The 24,136-nt window shown below is 36.6% G+C and overlaps 1 protein-coding gene across 2 annotated transcripts in view; it reads right to left on the reverse strand.

The window, feature by feature from the left end:
- LOC102838260 (dystrophin-like) overlaps window positions 1-24,136 on the reverse strand; it is a 3,237,302-nt gene that overhangs the window by 3,005,038 nt on the left and 208,128 nt on the right. Inside the window, exon 1 of one of the 2 annotated variants that reach the window (XM_006870143.1) lies at window positions 6,937-7,065. The exons of the other annotated variant lie outside the window; for it this stretch is intronic. Coding sequence (XP_006870205.1) covers window positions 6,937-6,967 — 31 coding nt within the window. The 5' untranslated portion in view covers window positions 6,968-7,065. Of the gene's footprint in view, window positions 1-6,936; window positions 7,066-24,136 lie in introns of those variants that run through there. 2 annotated transcript variants of the gene reach the window in all.

Consider the following 24,136-nt stretch of genomic DNA (forward strand, 5'->3'; position numbering starts at 1 on the left):
TCTATTTGAGGCATTTAAGGAATACCACTGTAAAGTCCACAGGCTTGAGCTAAGACAACCTTTGTGATAACACTTGGTACTCTCTGACATAGCTCATTAGGGACAGGGTGTGTACACCTAATCCAAAGGAATCCTTTAGCTCTTCAGCAGCTGTTCACATGGCTCTTGCCCTGCCCTTCAGCCTCTACTAAATCAGGATGCCCCAGCTGTCTGAGCTTCCCATAAGCTCTTACAGTTAACCACCAACTTGCCAGCATTGCTTGCATCTGGTCAAAGTGATCAGAGTCTAATCACCTCCCTTTCCCTCCTTATTTTCTGATATATGGGAGCCATGGAGATGCACCACTTACACAGATAATTTCATCACTCTCCTAACTACTTGGATAATATTTTACCCACTTAGTCACCAATGGATTTCTAACACTGCCTTCTTGATCATCAACATAAAAATCAATTATCCAACTTCATGGCTGTCATGAAACTACTTGGCCAGTTCTGAGTCTATGATTGTGCTCTTATTACTATTATTATAACTTGACCTCACAGAGTTTCCAAGGGTAAATCTGCCCTTGGAACAGTGTACTGACTCCTGTGCCCTTTCCGTCAGCATTTAGCTCAGGCTAAGGTAGTATGCTGCTGGAATCTGATAAAGGAGGAGACAAGTTGTGTGCAAATAAAGACGAGTGCCAAGAATGCGCAAAAAGCTACTGATGTTTATGTCCTTTTATAGTCCTGATTCTAGGACAGTCTTAGCCCAAAAAAAGAGCAAGAGGAAAGCAATTTCACACAAAAAGCCAAGGGGAGGGTGAAAATGTTTAAACAATTGCTATCTTGTCATAATTAGGTATAAGATGCGAAATGTTAAATCTGCCCTGTTTATACCAGCTGTATTTGCAAATCAAAAATTTCAGGATGGTGGAGGGAAAATAAGAAGGGGGCTTGAAAAAGTTTGTGGATAAACGGAATGATTTTCCCTCAAACTTTTTGAAGCCCTTTAGTACATGGAAAGGTGGTGATAAATTGACAAAGGACTGCATGTTATTTTGGGAGATATGAATTCATCACTGTTGCTATGACCATGTATGTACGGGTTTAGTATTCAGTAAAAGGAGAACTAAATATGCCACATTTTCAACATCTGCTTTTGAAAAAGTGTTTTAAAAATTGCACTAACCCTCTTTAAAACCTATTCAGCTACCCACATTCTAACTTTATTACATGACTTAATGAAGCATTTTAATATTCCTTATATTTAAAATATCTATCAGCTTTTCTACATAAAGTGAGTAAAAATAAAGGTAAAGCTTTTCCATAGAGGCTTTTACTTTACCAGTAATATAATAACATCCGAATTTGCTTAATTCTTTCTTAACTCTAAAAATTGACTTATGAGAAATAGCCAATTTTCCAACATTGTTAATTAATTAAAAGTATGTTGTGGAATATGTGTGAAATCTAATAGGCTACACTATAGCATTGCTATAGTAATTTTCATTGCATATAAAATTGAACTTTAGGATTCCAAATATGTTAGGAAGTGTTACTCTATCAAATGGAGTAACGGTGAAGAACATTCAGTGTTTGTTTGCTTGTTTGTTTTTGTTGTTGTTAAAGATCTGTGTACTGCGTGAAACATAGTCCCCAAAGCAAAAGATTTCCATGTTTTCTACTATGTAACTTGGTTAAATACTGCAGCCTATAACCTTCCCAATAAAATGCTCCAGTGTGAACCAACTGCTGTGATAACAGACTATAAACCCCACAGGACAATAACAGGAGTTCCTAAGAAAACCATAGCCTCCCTCTGAATCCAATCAAAATCTGAATGTACTGTATCAAATAAACCAAGGTTGTCATTATTCCTTCTCATTGTGATTTGACTTGCCTTCAAATTACATACCCTGTATATTTGAAATAACTGCACCGCCTCCATTAACTGAGTTTGACATCATGTTAATCAATATATCTTTTCAGAAGGAAGGCAGCGATGTCAAATTCTTACTGTCTTACATTCTTTAAACTCTGTAATCTGCATTAAATAAAAGGTTGTCTTTGAGAAATAATATATGTTTTAAAGGAATATAACTAGCATCAATTTGATTTTCAAATGTAACTGGGAAAAGATTCAACCACAAAGAATGTCTGCATACAGAGGTAATTTCCCATGAAACTTTTATAGCTTAAGCTATTAAGTTATTTACTTGCATGGGCCAACCCTACCCCTAAGGCCCTACCTAATTCTGCATTCATAATTTCATATTATTTTTCTCAAAAGAGCCCACCAGCTGTATAACTTCCTGCCTCATAAAACCTGCATCTGCTCCTCCCTTCATGGCCTGTTTTGTGGCACAGAAGACATACACTGATCGAATTTATTAATTACTTTAAAAAAGTAATGTATGTTTCAGGCTGAATGGGTATGGGAGGGAGACTGGAGGAATATCCACACATATATAAGGATTTGTCAGAAGATATTTGTACATTGAGTATTAACTTTTGCTACAAACACACCTATGAATGTGGTAGAGCATGCTGTGGTTAAGTGCTGTCGAGTCAGTTCTGACTCATACATAGTGACCCTGTGTCGGGTTTCCAAGGCTTTTAATAATTGCAGGAGCAGAAAGCCTAACTTTTCTCCCTTGGAGCTGCTGCATACAGTGGACAACATGAGAAAAAGTCTTTAGATATTATCAAACATCTTAAGGCAATGTATTGTGGGCCTGGGGGCTCAGAGGACACCATGGTTAATTGGCATAGCATAGTCCACAAATATAATGTTCTACATCCTATTTTATGAGTAACAACCGGAATCATAAAAGTTCATGAGCAGCCATCTAAGGGGTAACTATTGGTCTGTCCATGTGTGGACAAAAGACAAGTGATGAAAATTGAAGATGCTTGAAATCAACTAGTCCAGTGGACCAATGGAACACGTGAACATCAGTCACCAAGACTCTGAGACCAAAAGAACTAGATCTGGTCGGAAAGCGATCACAATAGAAGGTCCCAAGTAGAGTGGGAGAAAATGTAGAACAAAACTCAAAATTATTAAAAAAAAAAAAAAAAAAAAATGACCTGACTTACTGGTCAGAAAGAGACTGGAGGAATCTGAGACTATAACTCTCAGCTACTCTTCAGGTCTCACCCTCGTGGCTCAGCAAAACTCACCCTCGTGGCCCAATTTTCAGCCAAGCAGCATATATATAGGCATATCGGGGGTGAGACAACAGCACTAGTAAGGTATGTCCACCATGAAACAGTCAACCATTCAAGATGAAAAGGGCAACATTATCTAAGGACAAAATTGTGAAGGGCTGGGAAGGAGTGTGGAATGAAACTAAGAACCATAGGGAGGAAGTGGGAGATCTGCTGTTCGTCACTGAGATGAAACAAAGTGTGTGATTTGTGGAATGTAAAACTAATAATCTCTGTAAACCTTGTTGTTGTTGTTGTTAAGTGCCGTCGAGTCGGTTCCGACCCATAGCGACCCTGTACAGGGTTTCCGAGGGTGTAAATCTTTACGGGAGTAGAAAGCCTCATCTTTCTCCCGCGGAGCGGCTGGTAGTTTCGAACCGCTGACCTTAAGGTTCGCAGCCCGATTCGTAACCACTACGCTACCAGAGCTCCTGTAAACCTTAATTCCCCATAAAAAGTTTCAAAACAAAGTAATGTTAGTTTAATATCAAAAATACCAAAAATACCAAATAAAGAAAATCACTTTTCTTTAACGATTAATTTCCAAGTAACTTTCAACTAATCTCTCTCAGGAAGCTTGTTTTATTGTTGTTAAGTGCTGTTGAGTCAGTTCTGACCCTGTACAGGGTTTCCGAGGAGTGTGGCTGGAGAACTTGAACCACCAACCTTGCATTTCAAACTGACTTTGCAGTCCAGTGCATTAACCCACAGCGCATTGAACCACAGCACCACACCAGGGCTCTCTCAAGAAGCTTAGTACTGTCATTTAAATGTGTATGTATGGTGTGTATCTAGACATAAACACACAAAAATACCTAGTTTGTTGTATTTTACAATGGAATAAAGAATCGCTTAATGAAAAATGTGATAAATGGTTTTTGATACATTGGGGAAATATTACAGCACCAAGTGGAAAGAGAAGGATAGTTTGGAAAATCACTTTGTTTTAGTCATGAGATGAACCATGGAAAGATAATGTAAGTTAAAACAAAACAAAAAATCCTGGTTTTTCTAAGACAATAAAGATTTTAATCTCTTTTATTAAATCACACGAGTGGGTAAGAACTTGGTGATTTGTTTCACATGTAGTAAGAGGCTTAGCATACAAAAATTTCAAGTGAATTCTCCAACACTAAAGAGGAAACTGTATTAAGTATCTCTTCCCAATTTGTGATTCTATATTTCAGTAACATCTAGCTGGTATAGTTTCAACCCATATCTTTTTTTCCTAGAAAAGTAAGATTTCCATAAAACACTTCACAGGGTTTTTTGGTTGGGTTTGTATATTTTAGTTTAGATGAATATCTACGTGACATTCTCTTACTTACTGCATTTTCCATAATGTTATTCCATGTAGTGTAGTGGTTACGAATCGGGCTGCGAACCTTAAGGTCAGCGGTTCGAAACTACCAGCCGCTCTGTGGGAGAACGATGAGGCTTTCTACTCCTGTAAGGATTTACACCCTCGGAAACCCTGTACAGGGTCGCTATGGGTCGGAACCAACTCGATGGCACTTAACAACAACAACAACAATGCCATGTAAGAGACAAAAAACTTTAAAAGATAACTTTGTTAGACCTCAAGATAATTTTTTATTATTTTAAAAAGTGAATTAATTGTAGATTTGCCATGAATTATATAAAAGATTCTAGGTGATGGATTATTTGAACAGCTATCAATCTAAAGAGTAGTTTTGTTAATATAGTGATCTCCTCTGTTAAAGTGTAATTCTTTGGTTTAAAAACAAACTAAATGCAATTGTATTCTCCATTTTTAAAAATAAGGCATTTTTTTTCCAAATGCCACTCAAATGCTAATACAACAAAATCATAGTAGCAGGTTGTCAACCAAGAAAATTCAGTGTGTAACATAACCCTGAGTGTCTCCATTTTGTCGTTAAAAAAAAAAAAAAAAAGTGTCAAGTACCATTAACATGACCGGCTGGCTTTAAAAGTGACTATAATAAAGTTCTACATGGTATATTCTCAAAAGGTTAACTTGCATAAATTTGAATTAAGAAATTGAAAAGTTATCTAAATACCTATGACAAACCAGAGTAATGCATGGAGGGCATTACAATCATCGAGATAAAGCAAAGTTGAATGTAAAACTAATGGTCTTGTCTGTAAACCTTCAATGCGCAATAAAAAGTTTAAAAAACCAAACAGAGAGTGACTTTCTCTTGCTTTCTTCCAAAACTGCATGTTTGCTTTGCTTTCAGAAAACGGTGTGTAGAAAAATGTGAGACACAGGATGCATGCTCAGTATAGAGTATATGTTATATATGTTTTAAGGAGTCCTGGTGGTACTGTGGGATAAACACTGGACTGCTAACTGCAAGGCCTGTGGTTTAAGCCCACCAGTCACTCCATGGGAGGAAGAGGAGGCTGTCTGCTCGCATAAAGATTTACATTCTTGGAAACCCTAGATATGGTCACTGTAAGTTGGAACAGATTTGATGACTATATGAGTGTATGCATTTTTGTAATCATAACAGTAGTCAGATGGCTTTCAATCAGAAAGCAATACAGATGCTTATCAAATGAATTTATAAAATATGGTAAAATTTTAAATAAATGTTATACTAAAAAATCTGGCAGCAACTAATATGAGTTAATAAACAACAGTAACTTATTTTCTGAAGGTTTTCTCAAGGGTAAAACTCGTGACTCTTGTAAGAAGTTGTGAAGAGTTAGCTACTTGGAGAGATTTGTTATTTTCATTCTTAATTATAGGTATTGCTCTCATATCTATTTTAGAATGACTGGAATCCACAAGTCACAAGAGACAGGGAAAAAAAAAAAAAGATAGTCTCCTTCATCCATCTCTTTGGGACACAGTGTCCTCCTTATATATTATTTTTATATTCTATTTTCATCAAAGTTAATTTTAAAAATTTGTCAATCATCATCATGACTTTCTTCAAAATAAACCCCCCAAAAGTTGTATTTAAAAAAATAGTCAAACTGAAAGCCTGACAAAAGACATGAAGCGATGAATTCACTTTGGTGTCTTTACTGTAAAATATGATAGAATGTACCTCACTTTTATGTTGTTTCCCCTAAGAAGAGAGTATCAAGTTACAAGGCAGCCAAAATTTGAAAGAATCCTCAAGAAATGCTATAGAAAAGAAAACTCCCAATACTAAATGCAATGTTTCGAGAAGGGAGCTTCTAATTCAATCTTTAGCATTTCTTGATTACAATTCATTTTATTCTTTACGTTTGCTCCAATGGTCTGCCAGATACACTTTTGTAGCCTTGAAGCCTCCACGTCATTCCCATATAGCAGTTGATTTCACTGAGATGCAATCATTACGAAATACAAAATTATCAGCTAATTAAGATAATAACTCAGATACCAAGAGATTTCATGTCAATCAAAGTGGTCTGTTGCAAATGTTCAAAGCCATGCATAGTCTACTATTTTCCTTATTTATTTAGTACTTTTGTAAAACAAGAAAGATTGTATTTGCAAATCACACTCACACAAGCCACACACATTTAAAACTCTACCTCATTTCTATTGGAAAGTTCTCCGGATGCGAAACCGTGTACACCTTCAAATACACTCTCTAGATAAGACAATATTTATGCTTTTTCACAGACTACAAAAATATAAATTTAAAATCAATTATATCATCGGTGAGCTTTTCACAAAGTAAAAGTTAAGCCTTTTTTTTTTTTTTGTAAACTAAAAGTTTAGCAAAAAAATATATGTATTTTTTACTTTGTACTTACAACAGTCCTCTACTTCTTCCCACCAAAGCATTTGGAAAACAAGTATGTATCAGGGCAGAGATAAATATCTTGGTAAGAATTGCTCCCAATGTTATTGCTCCTGTAGGCTTAGGGATGATGAGACACCAATATACTTCAGCAGCCTTAAAAAAACAACACTTCAGTTTTCCTATCCGTTGCTCTCTGAAGGTAATTGCCTCCAAGATCTGAGTCCTGTGGGAGAAAGTGAGTGATCCCAACACTGAGTGAGTCAACATAGTAACTGATGCCAGGATTCTGTAGAGGCCCCTGGATACTTCAAATTCCAGGACCTGCGCAGAAGCAAGTGACCCGCCTTTTCTCTCAAGTTGGTTTCCCATAATAGGACTGCCCATGGACACTACATATAAGGTTGTGCTTCTAGCATGGCAAGTCCTGTGAATTAAAATAATAGTCAACTGTGTTCTGATGAATATCTAAACCAGAAGAACACAGTGGGCATAGTCCTTGCTCTCCAAGCCTTCTTCCCTATGCATAAAGTACAGAGTACAAAACGAACATTTTTGTTGTTACTTTTATGCAACTTTATAAAATAACAGAGTAGAAAATCTTGATCCAGAATTGAATTTGAATGTCTAGTGTGTGGTTTGTTTTCCTTCCTCCATTCTGAACAACACTAAAAATTTCACTCTACTGACACAAAAAGAAATACCTAGAATAATACATGCATTCATTATATATTCATTGTCTACAAAAGTGAATTTCTAGCCTTGGAAACCAATCAAAAGTCACGTAGTGATGATGCCAACTGCAGGCTGTAACAGCTGAGCTCTGAAGGCAGAATGTGTGTACACACTTTGAGACAAGTATTCTGCTAAAATAAAGAGTACTCTTAGGATAAAATGAAGCAATCCTAAAATGTGAAATTTCCATTGCAGGTTATGATACAACTTCTTTCCTAACAAATTACTCTTTCTTCAGTTTCTTTGGTGGCAATTATTAAAACATCATGCTCTTGGACATTGAGTTAAAGTCCAATTATCTAAGGGCTCTCAGTTGAGGTTTCTTTCTGTGTTAAATGAATATAGTTGTAATGTGTCATGCAGGATGGTTATAAATCATTCTTTGTCTACAAAAAAAACCCCTTCTTTTTCTTTTATTATTGTTAAATGCAACATGTAAGTGCAATATTTATAGAAAATGTTGGTGATTCTTTTAAAAAGGATATGATTTAGCAATTATAGTAATCTCTGCTAGAATTATTTGAGTGTTTTTTTTGGGGGGGAGGTGGTAGTGTTAGTTGTCATCGACTGAGAGTTTTTCTAGTGCCATTTCTAAAGTGACACACTCATTTTTCCATGGCAAATATTCAACTCTTTGTTACAGAAATAAGTTATCGATAAAAATAGAAAAAAATGATGTATAAAGATCTTTATCTTAATCAGTAATTATGAATTTTTATTTTAGAATGCCATCATAATAATACCATTTTCCCTAGCAAAACCCATTTAAACCAAAAAGCCTGATATTTAAATGTAAGGTTATTGCATTTCAATTACCATTAGCCAAAAGCAGATTTAAAACATTTTTATCCATGTTTGCTGTTGTTATTAAGCGCTGTCGAGTCATCTCTGACTCACAGCAACTTGATGCACAACAGACTTATCCATAAGTCATCTAATTTCCTCTCCTAAATATATATATATAAGCAGCAATTTTTATTCTTCCTTACAACAAATATTTGGGGACTGAATGGAATTTGAGTCTGCATGTTAACATTAGTATCAAGTCTGCATGTTAACTGAGTTTAATATTCCTAAGACTACCTGTTCCTTTATATGTTGCACTGATTTTTTTAGATCCATAAACCCAGGTCACCAGCCGCTCCTTGGTCGAAGCTGTCTCGAAGGCACTTAACAACAACATTTGTTATGTACTTAAGTCTGTCTATGAATTTGGAATACTGGTATGGCACTGTGGGTTAATGCGCTGGACTGCAAAACTGCAAAGTCAGTTTGAACTACAAGGTTGTCGGTTCAAGCTCACCAGCTGCTCCTCAGAAACCCTAGACAGAGTCGCTATGGGTCGAAAACGACTCGACGGCACTTAACAACAACAAACCCAGGTGTGGGGCAAGGCATATATATAGTATATTGTCACATATACAGTATGATGGTGGTTATGTGCCATGGAGTCCGTTCCAACCGCTAGCGACCCTGCCTATATAGGGTTTCCGAGGCTGTAAATCTTTACGGGAGCAGAAAACCTCATCTTTCTCCCACGGAACCGCCGATAGTTTCTAACTACTGACTGTGAGATTAGCAACCCAACTAGTAACCACTACACTACCAGAGCTCCTATATATGCAGTATATCAGTGATTATTAAAGTGTGGTAATGAACCAGCAAAACCAGTATCACCTGGGAATTTAGAAAAGAAAGTACATCCAAGACCTTGAGTCAGGAACTCTATAGGTGGGACCCAGAATGTTTGTCCTAGGTAATGTCTAAAATATCAAACATATGCAACTGATTACATCTTAAATGTCTTTTGACCTCAGTCAATAATCAATATTTTTTGGAAGCTGGAATAAATGCTGGATTAGGGGGAATAGGTATAATTCTGAGTCAAAGAGTCCAATGGTGTAAATCCTTACAGAGCAGAAACCCTCCTCTTTCTCCCCATAAGCATACTTGTTGTCATTGTTGTTAAGTGCCATTGAGTCAGTTCCAACTCATAGTAATCCTGTATAGGGTTTCCAAGGATTAACTGATGGGTCTGAAATACTGACCTTGTGGTTCGCAATCTAGTGCTTATCCAACAGCGCCACACCAGAAGTCCTTATTAGTAATACCAGCCATTTTGTTCATCTCTAAAGAACTGAGAGTCATGGGAATTTCAGCATGCCAACGCAGTCTTTTTTACATTGTTTAACTGAAGAAAAATGAGTGCCCTTTAAAGACTTTTATTTTAAGATTAGGAAACAAAAAGAAGTCAGAAGAAGCCAAATCAGGACTGTAAGGTGGATGCCTAATCATTCCCGTTGAAACAATCACAAAATTGTCCCTGTTGAACGAGAAGAATGAGCAGGAAGGAACCTTGTCATGGTGAGAAAGGACTTTCTAATGAAGCTGTCCCATGGGGTTTTTCTACCAAAGCTTTGACTATCTTTCTCAAAACACTCGTAATAAGTGAATGTTATCATTTTTGGCCCTCCAGAACTTCAACAAGCAAAATGCCTTAAGCATCCAAAGAAAATCTTGCCATGATCTTTGCTCTTGACCAGTTAATTCACTTTGGTGTGACTGGACCATTTTTACCTCTTGGTGGCCAATGCTTTCATTGTGCTTTGTTTTCAGCATAGTACTGGTAAAGCTGTGTGTCATCTCCTAGTACAATTCTTCAAAAAATGTTTTAGTATCTTGATCCCACTTGTATAAAATTTCTATTGAAACCTGTGCTCTTGTCTGCAGCTGATGTAGGCACAACAGTTTGGGTACCCAATGAGCAGCTAAAAGGTTGCTCAATTTTAATTTTTCAGTTGGAATTGTGGACGCTGAACCAATTGAGATGTCTACAGTGTTGGTTATAGCTACTACTGGTAATTGTCAGCCCTTTTCAATTAGGGCAGGAACAAGATTGTTTCCTTGAAAACTGATGTGGATGTTCTGCAGCTATGAACTTCATCTTTAACATCATCTCATAGCTTCTTAAAATGAGTTTTGCATTTGTAAACTGCTGACTTCTTTAGGGCATTTCCCCCCACAAACTCTTCATAAGGCATCCATGATTTCATCATTCTTCCACCTAAACTTTACCATACATTTGATGTTTGTTTTTACTTCAATTTTAGTAGGATTCACGTTGCCCTGATCCTGTTCAGACATGTTTAACAAGTTAGTAAGAGTTTATTTTGGTGCAATTATTTTTTTTTTTTGAAATCATGAATAGCTTTTTTTTAAATCATAACACACATTTTCCATGAATATTTTAAAGTCTTCTCATAACGTTTCTTGTCTGTAATCTTGTATGTTGCAATAGTTAAGCTGTTAACTGAGAGCTGTGCAGTTTATACTCAACAGTAACTAACTCAGTGAGTGAAAAGATCTAGCCATTCCCTTAAAGATGACAGCATTGGAAAGCCTACAGAGCAGTTCTACTATGCCTTATAGGGTTGCTAAGAGTTAGAATCCACTGGACAGCAAGGTAATCTTTACAGGAGCAAAAATGCCAGACCTGTTCTCTCCAAAACTGCCTACTTTTGGGTTAGTGGTCAAGCGCTTAGCTGTTGAGCCACCAGGGCTCCTAGTCCAAACACAGTGAGTGTGGATTCCATTTCAGATCTTTCCCCTGCTTACCTGTGATGTTTAGCTACTTAGCTTTCTCATTAATCCTTGCTATAGATAATGCACCAGAGTCCTGGTGTGGCACTGTGGGCTAATGTGTCAGACTGCAAAGTCATTTGAACTGCAAGGTCAGCGGTTCAAGCTCACCAGCTGCTCCTTGGAAACCCTTTACAGGGTCGCTATGGGTCAGAATCGACTCAACGGTAATTAACAACAACAACATAGATAATGCGCCAGACTGCAAAGCCGTTTGAACTGCAAGGTTGGCAGTTCAAGCTCACCAGTGGCTCCTCAGAAACACTATACAGGGTCGCTATGGGTGGGAACCGACTCGATGGCACTTAACAACAACAACAACAACAACATAGGTATATCTGGTAGGTCTTCCTACCAAACTAAACCCACTGCATGTAGATTCCAATTAATAGCAACCCTATAGGGTAAAATAGAACTTCTCAGAATTTCTAAATACAAATTGAAATAGTTCAACAAATTGATGCAGTACTGTGGTGTTCACTCATTATGCCAAGAAATTTACAAGATAGTTACCGGACCAGTAGACTGGAAGAAATCCATAAGTGTGCCCATTCCAAAGAAAGGTGACCCAGTGGAATGGGGAAACTATTGAACAAAATAATTAATATCACATGCAAGCAAAATTTTGCTGAAGATAATTCAAAAAGTGATTGCAGCAGTACATCAACAGGGGAACTGCCAGAAATTCCAGCCAGATTCAGAAGAGGATGAGGAACTAGGGATATTATTGCTGATGCCAGATAAATCTTGACTTAAAAGTAAAGACTAACTTTATTGACTTTCGACTATTTGGAACTTAACAAACTGTGGATAACTGCAAAGAATGGGTATTTCAAAACATTTATTTGTTCTCATGAGAAACCTGTTCATAGACCAAGAGGCAGTTGTTTGAACAGAACAAGGGGATTCTGAATAGTTGAAAATCAGTAAAGGTATGTGCCAGGGTTGTATCCTTTTACTGTACTTACTCAGTTTGTATGCTGAGCAAATAATCAAAGAAACTGGGTTATATGGAGAAGAATATGGCCCCAGGATTGGAGGAAGACTCATTAGCAACCTGTAATATGCAGATGATACAACTTTGCTTGCTGGAAGCAAAGAGAAATTAAAATACTTACTGATGAATATCAAACACTACAGCCTTCATATAGATTGTACCTCCTTACAACTGGACCAATAAATAACATCATGATAAATAGAGAAAAGATGGAAGTTGTCATTTTGCTTGGATTCACACAAACAACACTCATGGAAGCAGCAGTCAAGAAATCAAATGATATATTGATTTAGGCAAATCTGCTGCAAAAGACCTGTTTAAAAGTGTTACAGAGCACAGATAGTTTGATGACTAAGGTGCGTCTGACCCAAATCATGGTATTTTCAATTACCTCATATGCATGTGAAAGTTGGTTAATGAATAAGGAAGACCATAGAAGAATAAATATATTTGAATTATGGTGTTTGTGAGGAATATCGGAAGTGCCATGAACTACCAGAAGAACAAACCTGTCTTGGAAGAAGCACAGCCAGAATGCTCCTTACAAACAAGAATAATGAGACTTTATCTCACATACTTTGGACATGTTATCAGGAGGGACAATTCCCTGGAAAAGGACATCATGTTTGGTAAAGTTGAAGGTCAGAGAAAAAGAGCAAGATCTTTTATAAGCTGGACTAACAACATGGATGCAACAATAAACTCACAGGTTCTTATGAGTCAGAACCAACTCAGTGGTACCTAACGACAATGGCATACTAAGTGTATGTTTAGTGTTCTTTTAGTTTGTTTGCCTTTTTTGTTTTTTTTAACAAACTGCTGAAGAATTTTCTAGAGGTTGTATCATTTTGCATACCCACCAGCAATACATGAATGATCCAGCTTCTTTATATTCTTTCTAAGACTTGACATTTACATTTAAATATATATATATATTAATCATGAATATGTACAACTATTTCATCAGGTCTTCATTTGCATTTGTAGTTGGTGATTCCAACCCAACTGCTCACACCTCAGAATAAGGCTGGCAGATGAGGTATTGAAAGGTCACCAACACGGAAACCCCATGGAGTAGGTCTACTCTGTAGATTATGACTCTAAGGGAATGGAATTGACTTTATGGCAATTAATGTCTACAATGGTTCATGGGGAATCACTGGCCCTGGATGCTGTAAATAGTAGAGCACTTGGTTACTTGCCAAAGGTTATTGGTTCAAACTTACCCAGAGTCACCTCAGAGAGGTTACACACAGCCTTATAAAACCTTTGAAAGGAACTCTGAGCACATAGGTTTGCTTTGAGTCTGAATCCACTCAATGGCAAATTACAACAATGAATAGTGACATTAAACATTTTTCTTGTGTTTCTTTGCCAATTGAATATCCTCTTTGATGAAATGTCTGTGCCTGTTTTTTTGTTCATTTTTGAATTGGCTATTTAGGGGTTTTTAGACTGCTGAGTTTTGAAAGTACTTCATAATTTCTAGATATAAGTCCTTTGTCAGATGTGTGGTTTGCAAATATTTTCTCTTAGGCTGTAGCTTATCTTTTGATCTTCTCAATAAAGGTCTTTTGTAGAGAAAATACTTTAAATGTTGATGAAGTCCCATGATTGATTTTTTCTTTTTTCTTTTTTCAAATGGTGCTTTTGGTGCTCCGGTCTAAGAATCTTCACCAAGCATAACACTGTAATGATTTTCTCCTAAAACTTTTATGGTTTTATGTTCATATTTAAATCTATAATTCATTTAAAGCTAAATTTTGCATAATTTACAGGGTTTAGGTCAAGGGTCCTTTTTTTGTTTATGAATATCTAACTTGCTCTAACATCATTTGTTTAAATACTGTAATTCTTCCTTTAATTTATTTTTGGACCATTATCAAAATCTGATGGGTGGGCATATTTGTGTTGTTTCTTAAATATTAATTTTGTTCTGTTGGTCTATGTGTCTATTCCTCTGCCAATGCCACATTGTCTTGATTATTGTAGCTATATAGTAAGCCTTAGCTTCGAGTAGAGTTAATGAATATTCTTACTTTGTTTTTATTTCTTTTGCAGGCCTGGAACCTGTGTCTTGCTGTGCAAATTTTAGATGTGCTTATCTACAAACAGGTTTAAAAAACATATTGTCTCTATTTTGAAAGGAAATGTATTGCACTTAGAGATTTGGGGGATAACTGTATTACTCAGTTTGTGGAGAATTGACATCTTTACCACATTGAGATGTCCAATCCATTAACACATACCTCTTCAATATTTAGATCCTGATTTTGGGCCTCATGCTGTGTTAATACACTTACAATAATATTACTGTCTGTTAGGCACAGAGGGAAAAAAAAAATATCAGAGGGTCCAACATTACAGCTTTGAAAAAGAAGCACATTAAAATAATTAATATCTGTAACTAAACATGCACTGTGTGTATATAATGCTGAAATAATTTTAAATGATAAAATTTTAATTGTTTATAGGATAATTTATAGAGAACAATAATTTTTCCAGAATGCAAAGCATATTTTTATTATACCAAAGTAACGAATCAGCAGATTCTTTCAAAGTTCTCTTCTTTACTCTACAGTTTTATGATACGTATTATAAAATGAACACGAGTCTTTGCTTATACTTCAATATTAACCAGCAATCCTGGTGTCATAAAGTGAACAAATTAACTAGGAAGAGCAAAGTGCACTAAACTTGAAAGTGAACAAGGAACAAAACTTAAGTAACTAAAAGTCCTAAATAAATTGGGAAGGGAGTGACTTATCCCATCCCCCTCAATAAATTACTTAGCTTATTTATAAGTATTAACATTAAGGCAGTATTACATGCAAGAAGCAGATTGGTAGCTGATCATTCAAAGTTCAAAACTTCATTAATGTGGGAAAAATCATTTTGGGTCATTTATGCCATCCCTTTTCACAGTGATTCATACTTGTTGAAATGTTGTACATTTCATAATGTGGTATGTTTCTTAGTATTTTAAAATTTCTCAATTTAATTAAATTCAATTGAAATATTTGCTAGTTTATAGACTAACTTATAGGTACTGAGGCTAGAAAAACCCCAAAAAAGACAAATAGGAATTAGACATTTCCGTGCTTGTCTATAGATATGAAAATTCTTTCTGGGATTTTGATAGGAATTTCATTAAATTGAAATATATTGACGTCTTTGCTGTAAAAAATCTTCAAAGCCATGAACATGGTATGGATCCCATTTCTGTCCATCTTTAATTTATTTCAGTATCCCAGTATTAAGCATTCAATTTTTCATTATTAAATATAATGTTACCAATAGAATTTTTTTTTGTAAGTGTTGTTACAAGCTGAGGGAGTTCTCTTCTAGTCCTCGCTTTCTGAAAGTTCTTATTATGAAAGGGATTTAAATTCTGTCAAATGCTTTATATATATATATATATATATTGTTTGTTTGGTTTTTTTTGAGCATCAAATCATATGGTCATGTAATTATTCTTCCTAATGGACTCCGGGTGTGGCGCTCTAGGTTCAGTACTGGACTATGAACCACCAGGTCAGCAGTTCACATCCACCAGCTGCTCCTTAGAAACAACCGTCTGTTAGTATGATAGATCAAATTTTGTTAAAGATTTTAGCCTCTACAAGGATATTCGTGAGGCATATTGGTCTGCATTTTTCTTTTTCCTTGTTTTTTGGGGGTACTGTGTTAGTTTTGGTGTCTGAGTATTGCTGGCCTCATCAAATATATTGGGGAGTGTTTCCTTCTCTTCTTTAGTCTGGTAGGTGGCAGTTGTTTCCTTTCAATGAATAAAAAAAGGTGTCTCTTCAATTTGCCCTCCATAGTTTCTAATAAGAAGCCTGCTGTCATTTGAATTTTTCCCCCGTTTGATGAACTGTCACTTCTCTTTCTCTGATTCAAGACATTGTTATTTATCATTAGTTTCCCAACGTTTGACTATAATAACTTCAGGCATACATTTCTTTGTTGTTGTTGTTTTCAGCCACGATTTCTTCAAGTACTTGTAAACACCACTCTTTTTCTTTCCTTTCAAAAATCTGGGGACATGAATCTTAGCTCTTTTATTGCAGTTTCACATGTCTGTCAGGATTTGCTCATTTATGTTAGTCTAATTTTTTATTGCTCAAATTGGGTAATTTCTATTTTTCTCTCTTCACAATTGCTTTTCCTCTGTCCCACGCATTCTGGAATTGATCCCATCCATTAAGTTTTACTTTGATTATTAGATTTTTCAGGTCTAAAGTATTTAGTTCTTACCTATGTCATCTATTTATTTTCTCCTACTTTCTGATTTTTATTTGTTTCAAGCATGATTATAATTGCTTGTTGAAACAGTTTGTGTGTGTGATGATTGCTTTAATATCCTTTCCAGATAATTCTATCATCTGTGTCATTTAGGTGACTTGTTCTTACTCAAGTTGTGCTTATTTTATTTCCCGATTTGAGATGAAACTTTGGATTGAAATCTAGAAGTCTTGGGTATTATGGGATTTTTGTTGTTGTTATTGTTTTAAGCTTTTATTGTGAAATGAGTGACAGTTTATTTACATGGGAGAACATCAGTTTTTCATTCAACCTATCATATTTTGTTTCATTGCAATGATTACAATTTTGGGTATAATGTTCTGAGACTTTGCATCTTCTTTAAATTTTGTGTTTTATCAGGCCTTTTCCAGCACTGCTCTAGTGGAAGATGGGGGTAGAAATCCAGATTTCTTACTCAGCCCCTGTTGATAACTATTTCTTTTTATTTTTCTTTGTTTTCTCTCTTCTTTGTGTATGTGATTTAGATTTTTGCTTTGGAATTATTAATTACCCTTAAAATAGCAGATACATATTTGGAACCCTGTGAGTTCATTCATATCCATAGGAGAGCTACACTGCAAGAAAATGAAAACATATCTGAACTCACATTCCCATAGGCAATGGATCCGATGAAACTTGCAAAAAAATTGTTTTCAAAACCAGGTACTCCCTATATAATTTTTAAAAAGAATATTCAGTTACTAAACATAAGTAAAACTCATAACTAATCTATATGTGGTGTGAAAATCATGGCCAATTATACTGATGCTTAACCATTTTAGAAGGCAAATGTGTAGGAATGAAGGAAGGCACTTAAATATTTCTGAATAAAGCAAATGTATTATGAGTACAACAAAATTGTTGTTGTTAAGTGCCGTGGAGTCGGTTCCGACCCATAGCGACCCTGTACAGGGTTTCCGAGGCTGTAAATGTTTACGGGAGCAGAAAGCCTCATCTTTCTCCCGTGGAGCGGCCGGTAGTTTCGAACTGCTGACCTTAAGGTTCGCAGCCCAATTCGTAACCACTACGCTACAACAAAATTAATGACACTGATATCAGTGAGCTGAAAATAAGTAAAACGATTTAGTCATTTCATCTTGTATGCCGTATTTGTCCTGACAGAAAATAGATGGTGGAACCAGAAGCATTTAATAGAAAAAAACTATGGAGTAATGCCTAGATAGAGCAATAAGAGCAGTTAAAATGTTTTGAAGTCCGCCAGGTAATTGTAGAAGTGGATAGTTATTTCCACCTCCAGGCCTGATGAGGCCAGGTGAAGAAATAATGTTATTGGTGTAGTCATAGAAAAATAGTCAGTATAAGACTGTTGAGACAGTAGAAAAAGAAAGAAAAAGGATCACCGTCTCTCTCTTCTTTATAACGATCTTCTGTTAGTCCTCCAATGTGTTGAAAGCTAGAAGACAAGAGGCATTGGTGATACGTATAAAGCAGTAAGGTTCCCAGGTCAAAAAGAATGGTATAAAACAGTGGTGAAGAAAGTGGTGGGAATTGAAAACACATATGAACACTGACTGTAAACCACAAGCTCGGCAGTTCAAACCTATCAGCTGCTCCTCCCAAAACCTATTCAGGGTCGCTATGAGTCAGAAACGACTCAACAGCACTTAATCACCACAACACGCATATAAAGGAGTCCTGATGTGGTGCTGTAGGATAAACACTGGACTGTAAATCTCAAGGTCAGCACTTTAAACACAGGAGCCCCTCCTTGAAAATCCTATACAGGATGACTATGAATCAGAACCGACTCAATGGCACTTAAAAACAACAACATGTATGTAAAGAATGATTTGTTGTTGTTAAGTGCTGTTTTCCAGCCCTTAGCAACCCTGTGTAGGGTTTCCAAGGAGTGGCTCATGAGCTTGAACCGCCGACGTTGCAGTTCAAACCAGCTTTGCTGTCTAGTGTATTAACCCACAGCGCCACAAACCCTACCATATCAGTCTTGAAATGATACTCAGGAATGATAGTGTGACACCCTGGTGGAAAATATAAGGGGGCTTCAAAAGCTTATGGAAAAAAAGCCGATAAAGTTTTTGAAGCCCCCTCATATCACTGGAACTTATTGAATTCTCTTAAAACTCTTTCATGCATCTTCCAAACTTTACAGTGCAGATGACTTCTTAAGTCCATCATGCATATTCTCTTAGCATGATGCTTTGCTCCTTTGTTGCATGTCTAATATATAAACTGAGTATGTTTTGCTTATTAATTATTAATAAATTTTTGCAGCTGTTTCTCCTCTTTTTGAGTCGTGCCTCATCAGCATAAGAAGATACTGAACAATTTACTACATCCACATCGTTAAGGAAGCTCTTCACTAGTTGTATTTAGAGTGCCTTCCAACTTGAGGGGCTCATCATCCGAGAGTGTTCTGCTCCTCTTCATAATGTTTTCATGGGCCAATTTCTTTAAACAAGCAAATCGTTTGGTCCTTCTTCCTAGGCTGTCTTAGTCTGGAAACTCCAGTGAAACCTGTTCATCATGACTGATCCTGACGGAATTTGAAATTCCAAGGGCATGGTTTCTAGCATCATGTTGTTAAGTGCCGTTGAGTCGATTCTCACCCATAGCAACCCTGTATAGTTTCCGAGGAGCAGCTGGTGAGCTTGAGCAGCCGAGCTTGCAGTTCAAACGGCTTTGCAGTCTGGCGCATTAACCCACAGCGCCACACTAGGACTCAATCACAGCAACACACAAATCACCAGAGAGAGAACAGCAAACTGACATTAATAATCCATTAGTATTTGAAGCAATAGAGTGTATGAAGAAAAATCTAGGAAAATTGAAAGATGTCAAAAATGAAATGGAATGCTCGAAGTATTAGTGAGCTGAAATGGACTGAGTTTGACTATTTTGAATTAGACAGTCATGAGCTCTATTCTGTTAGAAATGACAAACTGAAGATGAATGGCATCACATTCATGATCAAAGTAACACGTCAAGATCTGTACTGACATACAACTTTTCCAGTGATAGATAACATATACACACCTCCAAGGAAGACCAGTTAATATAACTGGTCAAATTAACACATCAACCACTAACGCCAAAAATGAAGAAACTGATGATTTTTACCAAATCCTGCAGTCTGTAATTGATCAAATATGCAATCATGATGCATTCATAATGACTCATGATTGGAATGTGAAAATTTTAAACAAAAGAGAAGGATCAGTAGTTAGAAAATATGGCCACGGTAGCAGAATAGTATAGCATTTTTTAAGATCAGTAACCTATTCATTGGAAATATTTTTTTTTTCCCCAAGGGCATGGACCTCACTGAATGGAATACATGGGAATCAAAGGATCTGTGGAAAGAGACAATGGAGACATTCAACTCATCAATCAGAACAAAGTGAGTGATCTATTGCAGAACAGAGCATTAATTGCTTGTATGTAAATTAAAGTTGAAGTTGAGGAAAATTAAAACAAGCCCATGAGAGCCAAAGTACAAGCATGAGTGTACCCTACTTGAATTCAGAGACCATCTCAAGAATAGATTTGCTATGTTAAACACTAATGACAAAAGGCATATGACACCAAAGATATATATGATACATGAAGAAAGCAAAAAAACATTAAAATGATAAGAAAGAAAGAAAAGACCAAGAAGAAGAAGCTGAAACTTGCTCCTGAATATAGAGTAGATAAGAGCTCATATCAGATGGATATTGGCTGAAAGAAGAGCATATCAGGAAAATGGTTACCTGTTGAGTAAGCAAAGACCTTCAACCATTGGTGGAAACATTGCAAAGCATGGGGATTCCAGATCACTTAATTGTGTTCATGTGGAACCTGTACATAAACCAAGAGGCAGTCCTTCAAACAGAACAAGGGGATACTTCAAACAGAACAAGGTTTAAAATCAGGAAAGGTGTGAGTCAAGGTTCTATCTTTCCATTATGCATATTCAATTTGTATTCTGAGCAAATAATTCAAGACACTGTACAATATGAAGAATAATTTGGCATCAGGATTGGAGGAAGACTCATTAACAACCAGCAATACACAGATGGCACAACCTTGCTTATTGATAGGGAAGAGGATTTGAAGAACTTAATTGGTGAAGATCAAAGAATACAGCTTTAAGTATGGATTATACACCTCAACATAAAGAAAACAAAAATTCTTAAAATTGGACCAATAAGTGACATCACGATACATGGGGAAAAGATGGAAGTTGTCAAGAATTTCATTTTAGTTGAATTAGCCATCGATGCTCTTGAAAGTGGAAGTCAAAAAATCAAAGGACTTACTGCATTGGATAAGTATGCTGCAAAAGACCTCTTCAAAGTGTTGAAAAGCAAAGATGTCACTTTGAGGAATAAGGTGAGCCTGACCTAAGCTATGGTCTTTTCAATTGCCTCATTGCATGTGAAAGCTGGACAACGAATAGGAAGACCAAAGAACAATTGTTGTCTTTGAATTACTGAAAGTCCCTGGGGCCATGATGCTGAAATGTCCTTCTCTTGCTCCCTTTTATTAAACAATCATTTATAGGTAGCTTGGAACTCTGTGTACAGAATGAATAGAAAGCTATTTTTGCAATAAAGCATAATGCAGATAACATACTGCCCAAATTTTATCTGTTATTACAGTATTTATTTTTTTAAGCTGAAATTGAAGCACCAGATTAAACTAGAGATTTCTAATGTTTTACTTTCTTGTATTGGAAGTGCCCAAACTAAAAGATCATCTATTTCTGGTGAAGATAAAACCTTCCAACCAAGTGAAGAAAACCAGCTGCTCTCTAAATTCAAATAGGGAATTCTATTCTAGGTTATATTTTAAAGCAAAGGAAAGAATGACTACTGTGAGAACTCAAATTCTGCTAAACTTTTCCATAAAGTTCTTGAGCCTACATATTCTAGTGAGTCCATTTGGTGAGAAAAAGTTAATAATTTTTAGTCTGTGTGTCTTGAGTTATTTTTGTTGTTAAGCGCCTTTGAATACATTCTGACTCATAGTAACCCTGTATAGGTGTCCCAAGGAGCAGCTGGTAGTTTGAGCTGCTGACCTTGCAATTAGTAATCCAGGGCTTATCTTACAGTGCAACTCAGGACTCCATATCTTGAGTTGGATATGAAATTTGGGAAGAAATATATATCAATAGGAAAAGAGGGTGCATGAATATGTTCAATTTTTTGAAAAGGGGCATTTTCAACAAGAATATAAGTAAAAATTATTCAATTATCATCAAGTTGAGATATAATGATACATAGTAGAGAGTGTGACAAAAGTTTTCTGTAAGAATCAAACAGTATTTTATGTTTTGTGGACAATATTGTTTTAATTATAATACTCAACTCTGCCATTATAGCAATAAAGCAGCCATGGGCAATATATAAACATATAAGCGTTGTCATGTTCTAATAAAAATTTAATTCTAAAAACAGGCAACGGGCTTCCACTTTAAGAAGATGTAGCAAAATCCTTTTCTATATTCCTCTAAGGAGCTCTGGTAGCTTAGTGGTTACGAATCGGGCTGCTAATCTCACATTCAGCAGTTCAAAACTACCAGTTGTTCTGCAGGAGAAAGATGAGGTTTTCTACTCCTCTAACGATTTACAGCCTCAGAAACCCAGTACATGGTTGCTATGAGTCAGAACCAACACCACCGCACCTAACAACAACAACTTGTTGAGTTTAACTAAAACCCCTGGATAGAGAAGAACTGTTCCTTAGGGTTTCTGAGACCATAAATCTTTATGGGAGCAGATAGCTTCATCTTTACCCCATGGAATATCTGGTGGGTTTGAATCACCAGCCTTCCAGTTAGCAGTCCAATGCTTAACTCATTCCACAACCACCACTTAGGCTCCATGTCTATATATAGGCTTCAAGAAGTTAGTGGGAAAATTCTATTATTTTTTAATTTCTGTTTTTCTACAAACTTTTTGAAGTCATTTAATACACCTACCTATCTACTTACCTATCTATCTATCTATCTATCTATCTATCTATCTATCTATCTATATTGTTGTTAAGTACATTTGAGTTGGGTCCTATTCATAGCAACCCTGTATAGGGTTTCCAAGGAGTGGCTGGTGAGCTTGAACCACTGACCATGAGGTTCAAACTGAATTTACAGTCCAGCACATTAACCCACAGCACCACCCCAGTATTCCTGCTGGCCTGCTCAAACTGCAGTCCTTGTGGTTCGAAGTCCAGTGCGTACCATTCGAAGCCACTGCACTTCTGATTATGGGACATCTGAGGCAAACTGGAAACCCAGAGATCTCACTACTACATTTTGTTCCTGGGTTCTGATATCCTTAGGTAGTCAGCTTTCTTCTTTCCACCTTCCATTCACACACATATATTTATATTTGTTGTTGTTGTTAGGTGCCATTGAGTCGGTACTGACTCATAGCAACCCTATGCACAGCAGAATGAAACACTGCCTGATCCTGGGCCAACTTCACTATTGTTGCCATGCTTGAGCACTCTGGCTGCACTTCTTACAAAACGGATCTATAGGTTCTTTTGGCAGCCCATGGCACTTTCAATATTCTCCTCCAACACCATAACTCAAAAGCATCAATTTTTCTATGGTCTTCCTTATTCACTGTCCAGCTTTCGCATGCATATGAGGTTATTGAAAATACCATGGCTTGGGTCAGGCGTATCTTAGTACTCAAACTGATATCTTTCCTCTTCAACACTTTAAAAAGGTGAGGATTTTTGTTTTCTTTGTATTGAGATGCAATCCATACCAAAGACTGTGCTCTTTAATCTTCATCAGTAAATATCTGAAGTCTTCTTCACTTTCAGCAAGCAAGGTTGTATCATCTGCATATCACAGGTTGTTAATGAGTCTTCCTCCAATCCTGATGCCACTTTTTCTTCATATAATCCAGCTTCTCAGATTTTCTCAGTATACTGGTTGAATAAGTATGGTGAAAGAATACAACCCTACCCACACTTGCAGATAATACCCACTTGACCTGGCTTCAATGACTGGATGATGAGAGCTCAACTAGAAGAAGAAAGAAGAGGTAAAAAAGAGTAATCTGGTACAATATGATGAACTTGACCTACACCTATGGATACAGTAGCTCAAAAGAGGGAACAAATCTTTACAGCAAGGATCGTTCCCACCCCCTCCATACAGAGAGTAGCCAGGGTGGGCAACTTGAACATTGGTTACCCAAAATAGGGGTGGGGGGCTACATAGGCAAGAAGTGACTGGCTTATAAACTTTCAAGAGGGAACCTAATTCCAGAGGGGGCGGGGGAAGGTAAAATCTCCACTGAGTAATATCCAATCTGTCTAGGCAGGGCTGATGAAAGGAAATGCAGATAGGTCTCTTGTGATACAATAGTGAATAATTGTTATCAGGACTGATTGTGAGGGTTGTAAAGGTAGACATTTTGTAGCAAGGAGGGGAGTGATCAACTTTGCAGTCTAGGAATGGAGGTCCCTGAGACTATCAAAGGATAAGAGCAGAGAGTGGGACCCTACCAAGAGAAGCAGTGATGTCTGAGATGGAGGCAGTGATGATCTGGGGACT

Source organism: Chrysochloris asiatica, unplaced genomic scaffold (assembly GCF_000296735.1).
Source record: "Chrysochloris asiatica unplaced genomic scaffold, ChrAsi1.0 scaffold00139, whole genome shotgun sequence".
In the NCBI taxonomy this organism is placed as follows: Eukaryota; Metazoa; Chordata; class Mammalia; order Afrosoricida; family Chrysochloridae; genus Chrysochloris; species Chrysochloris asiatica.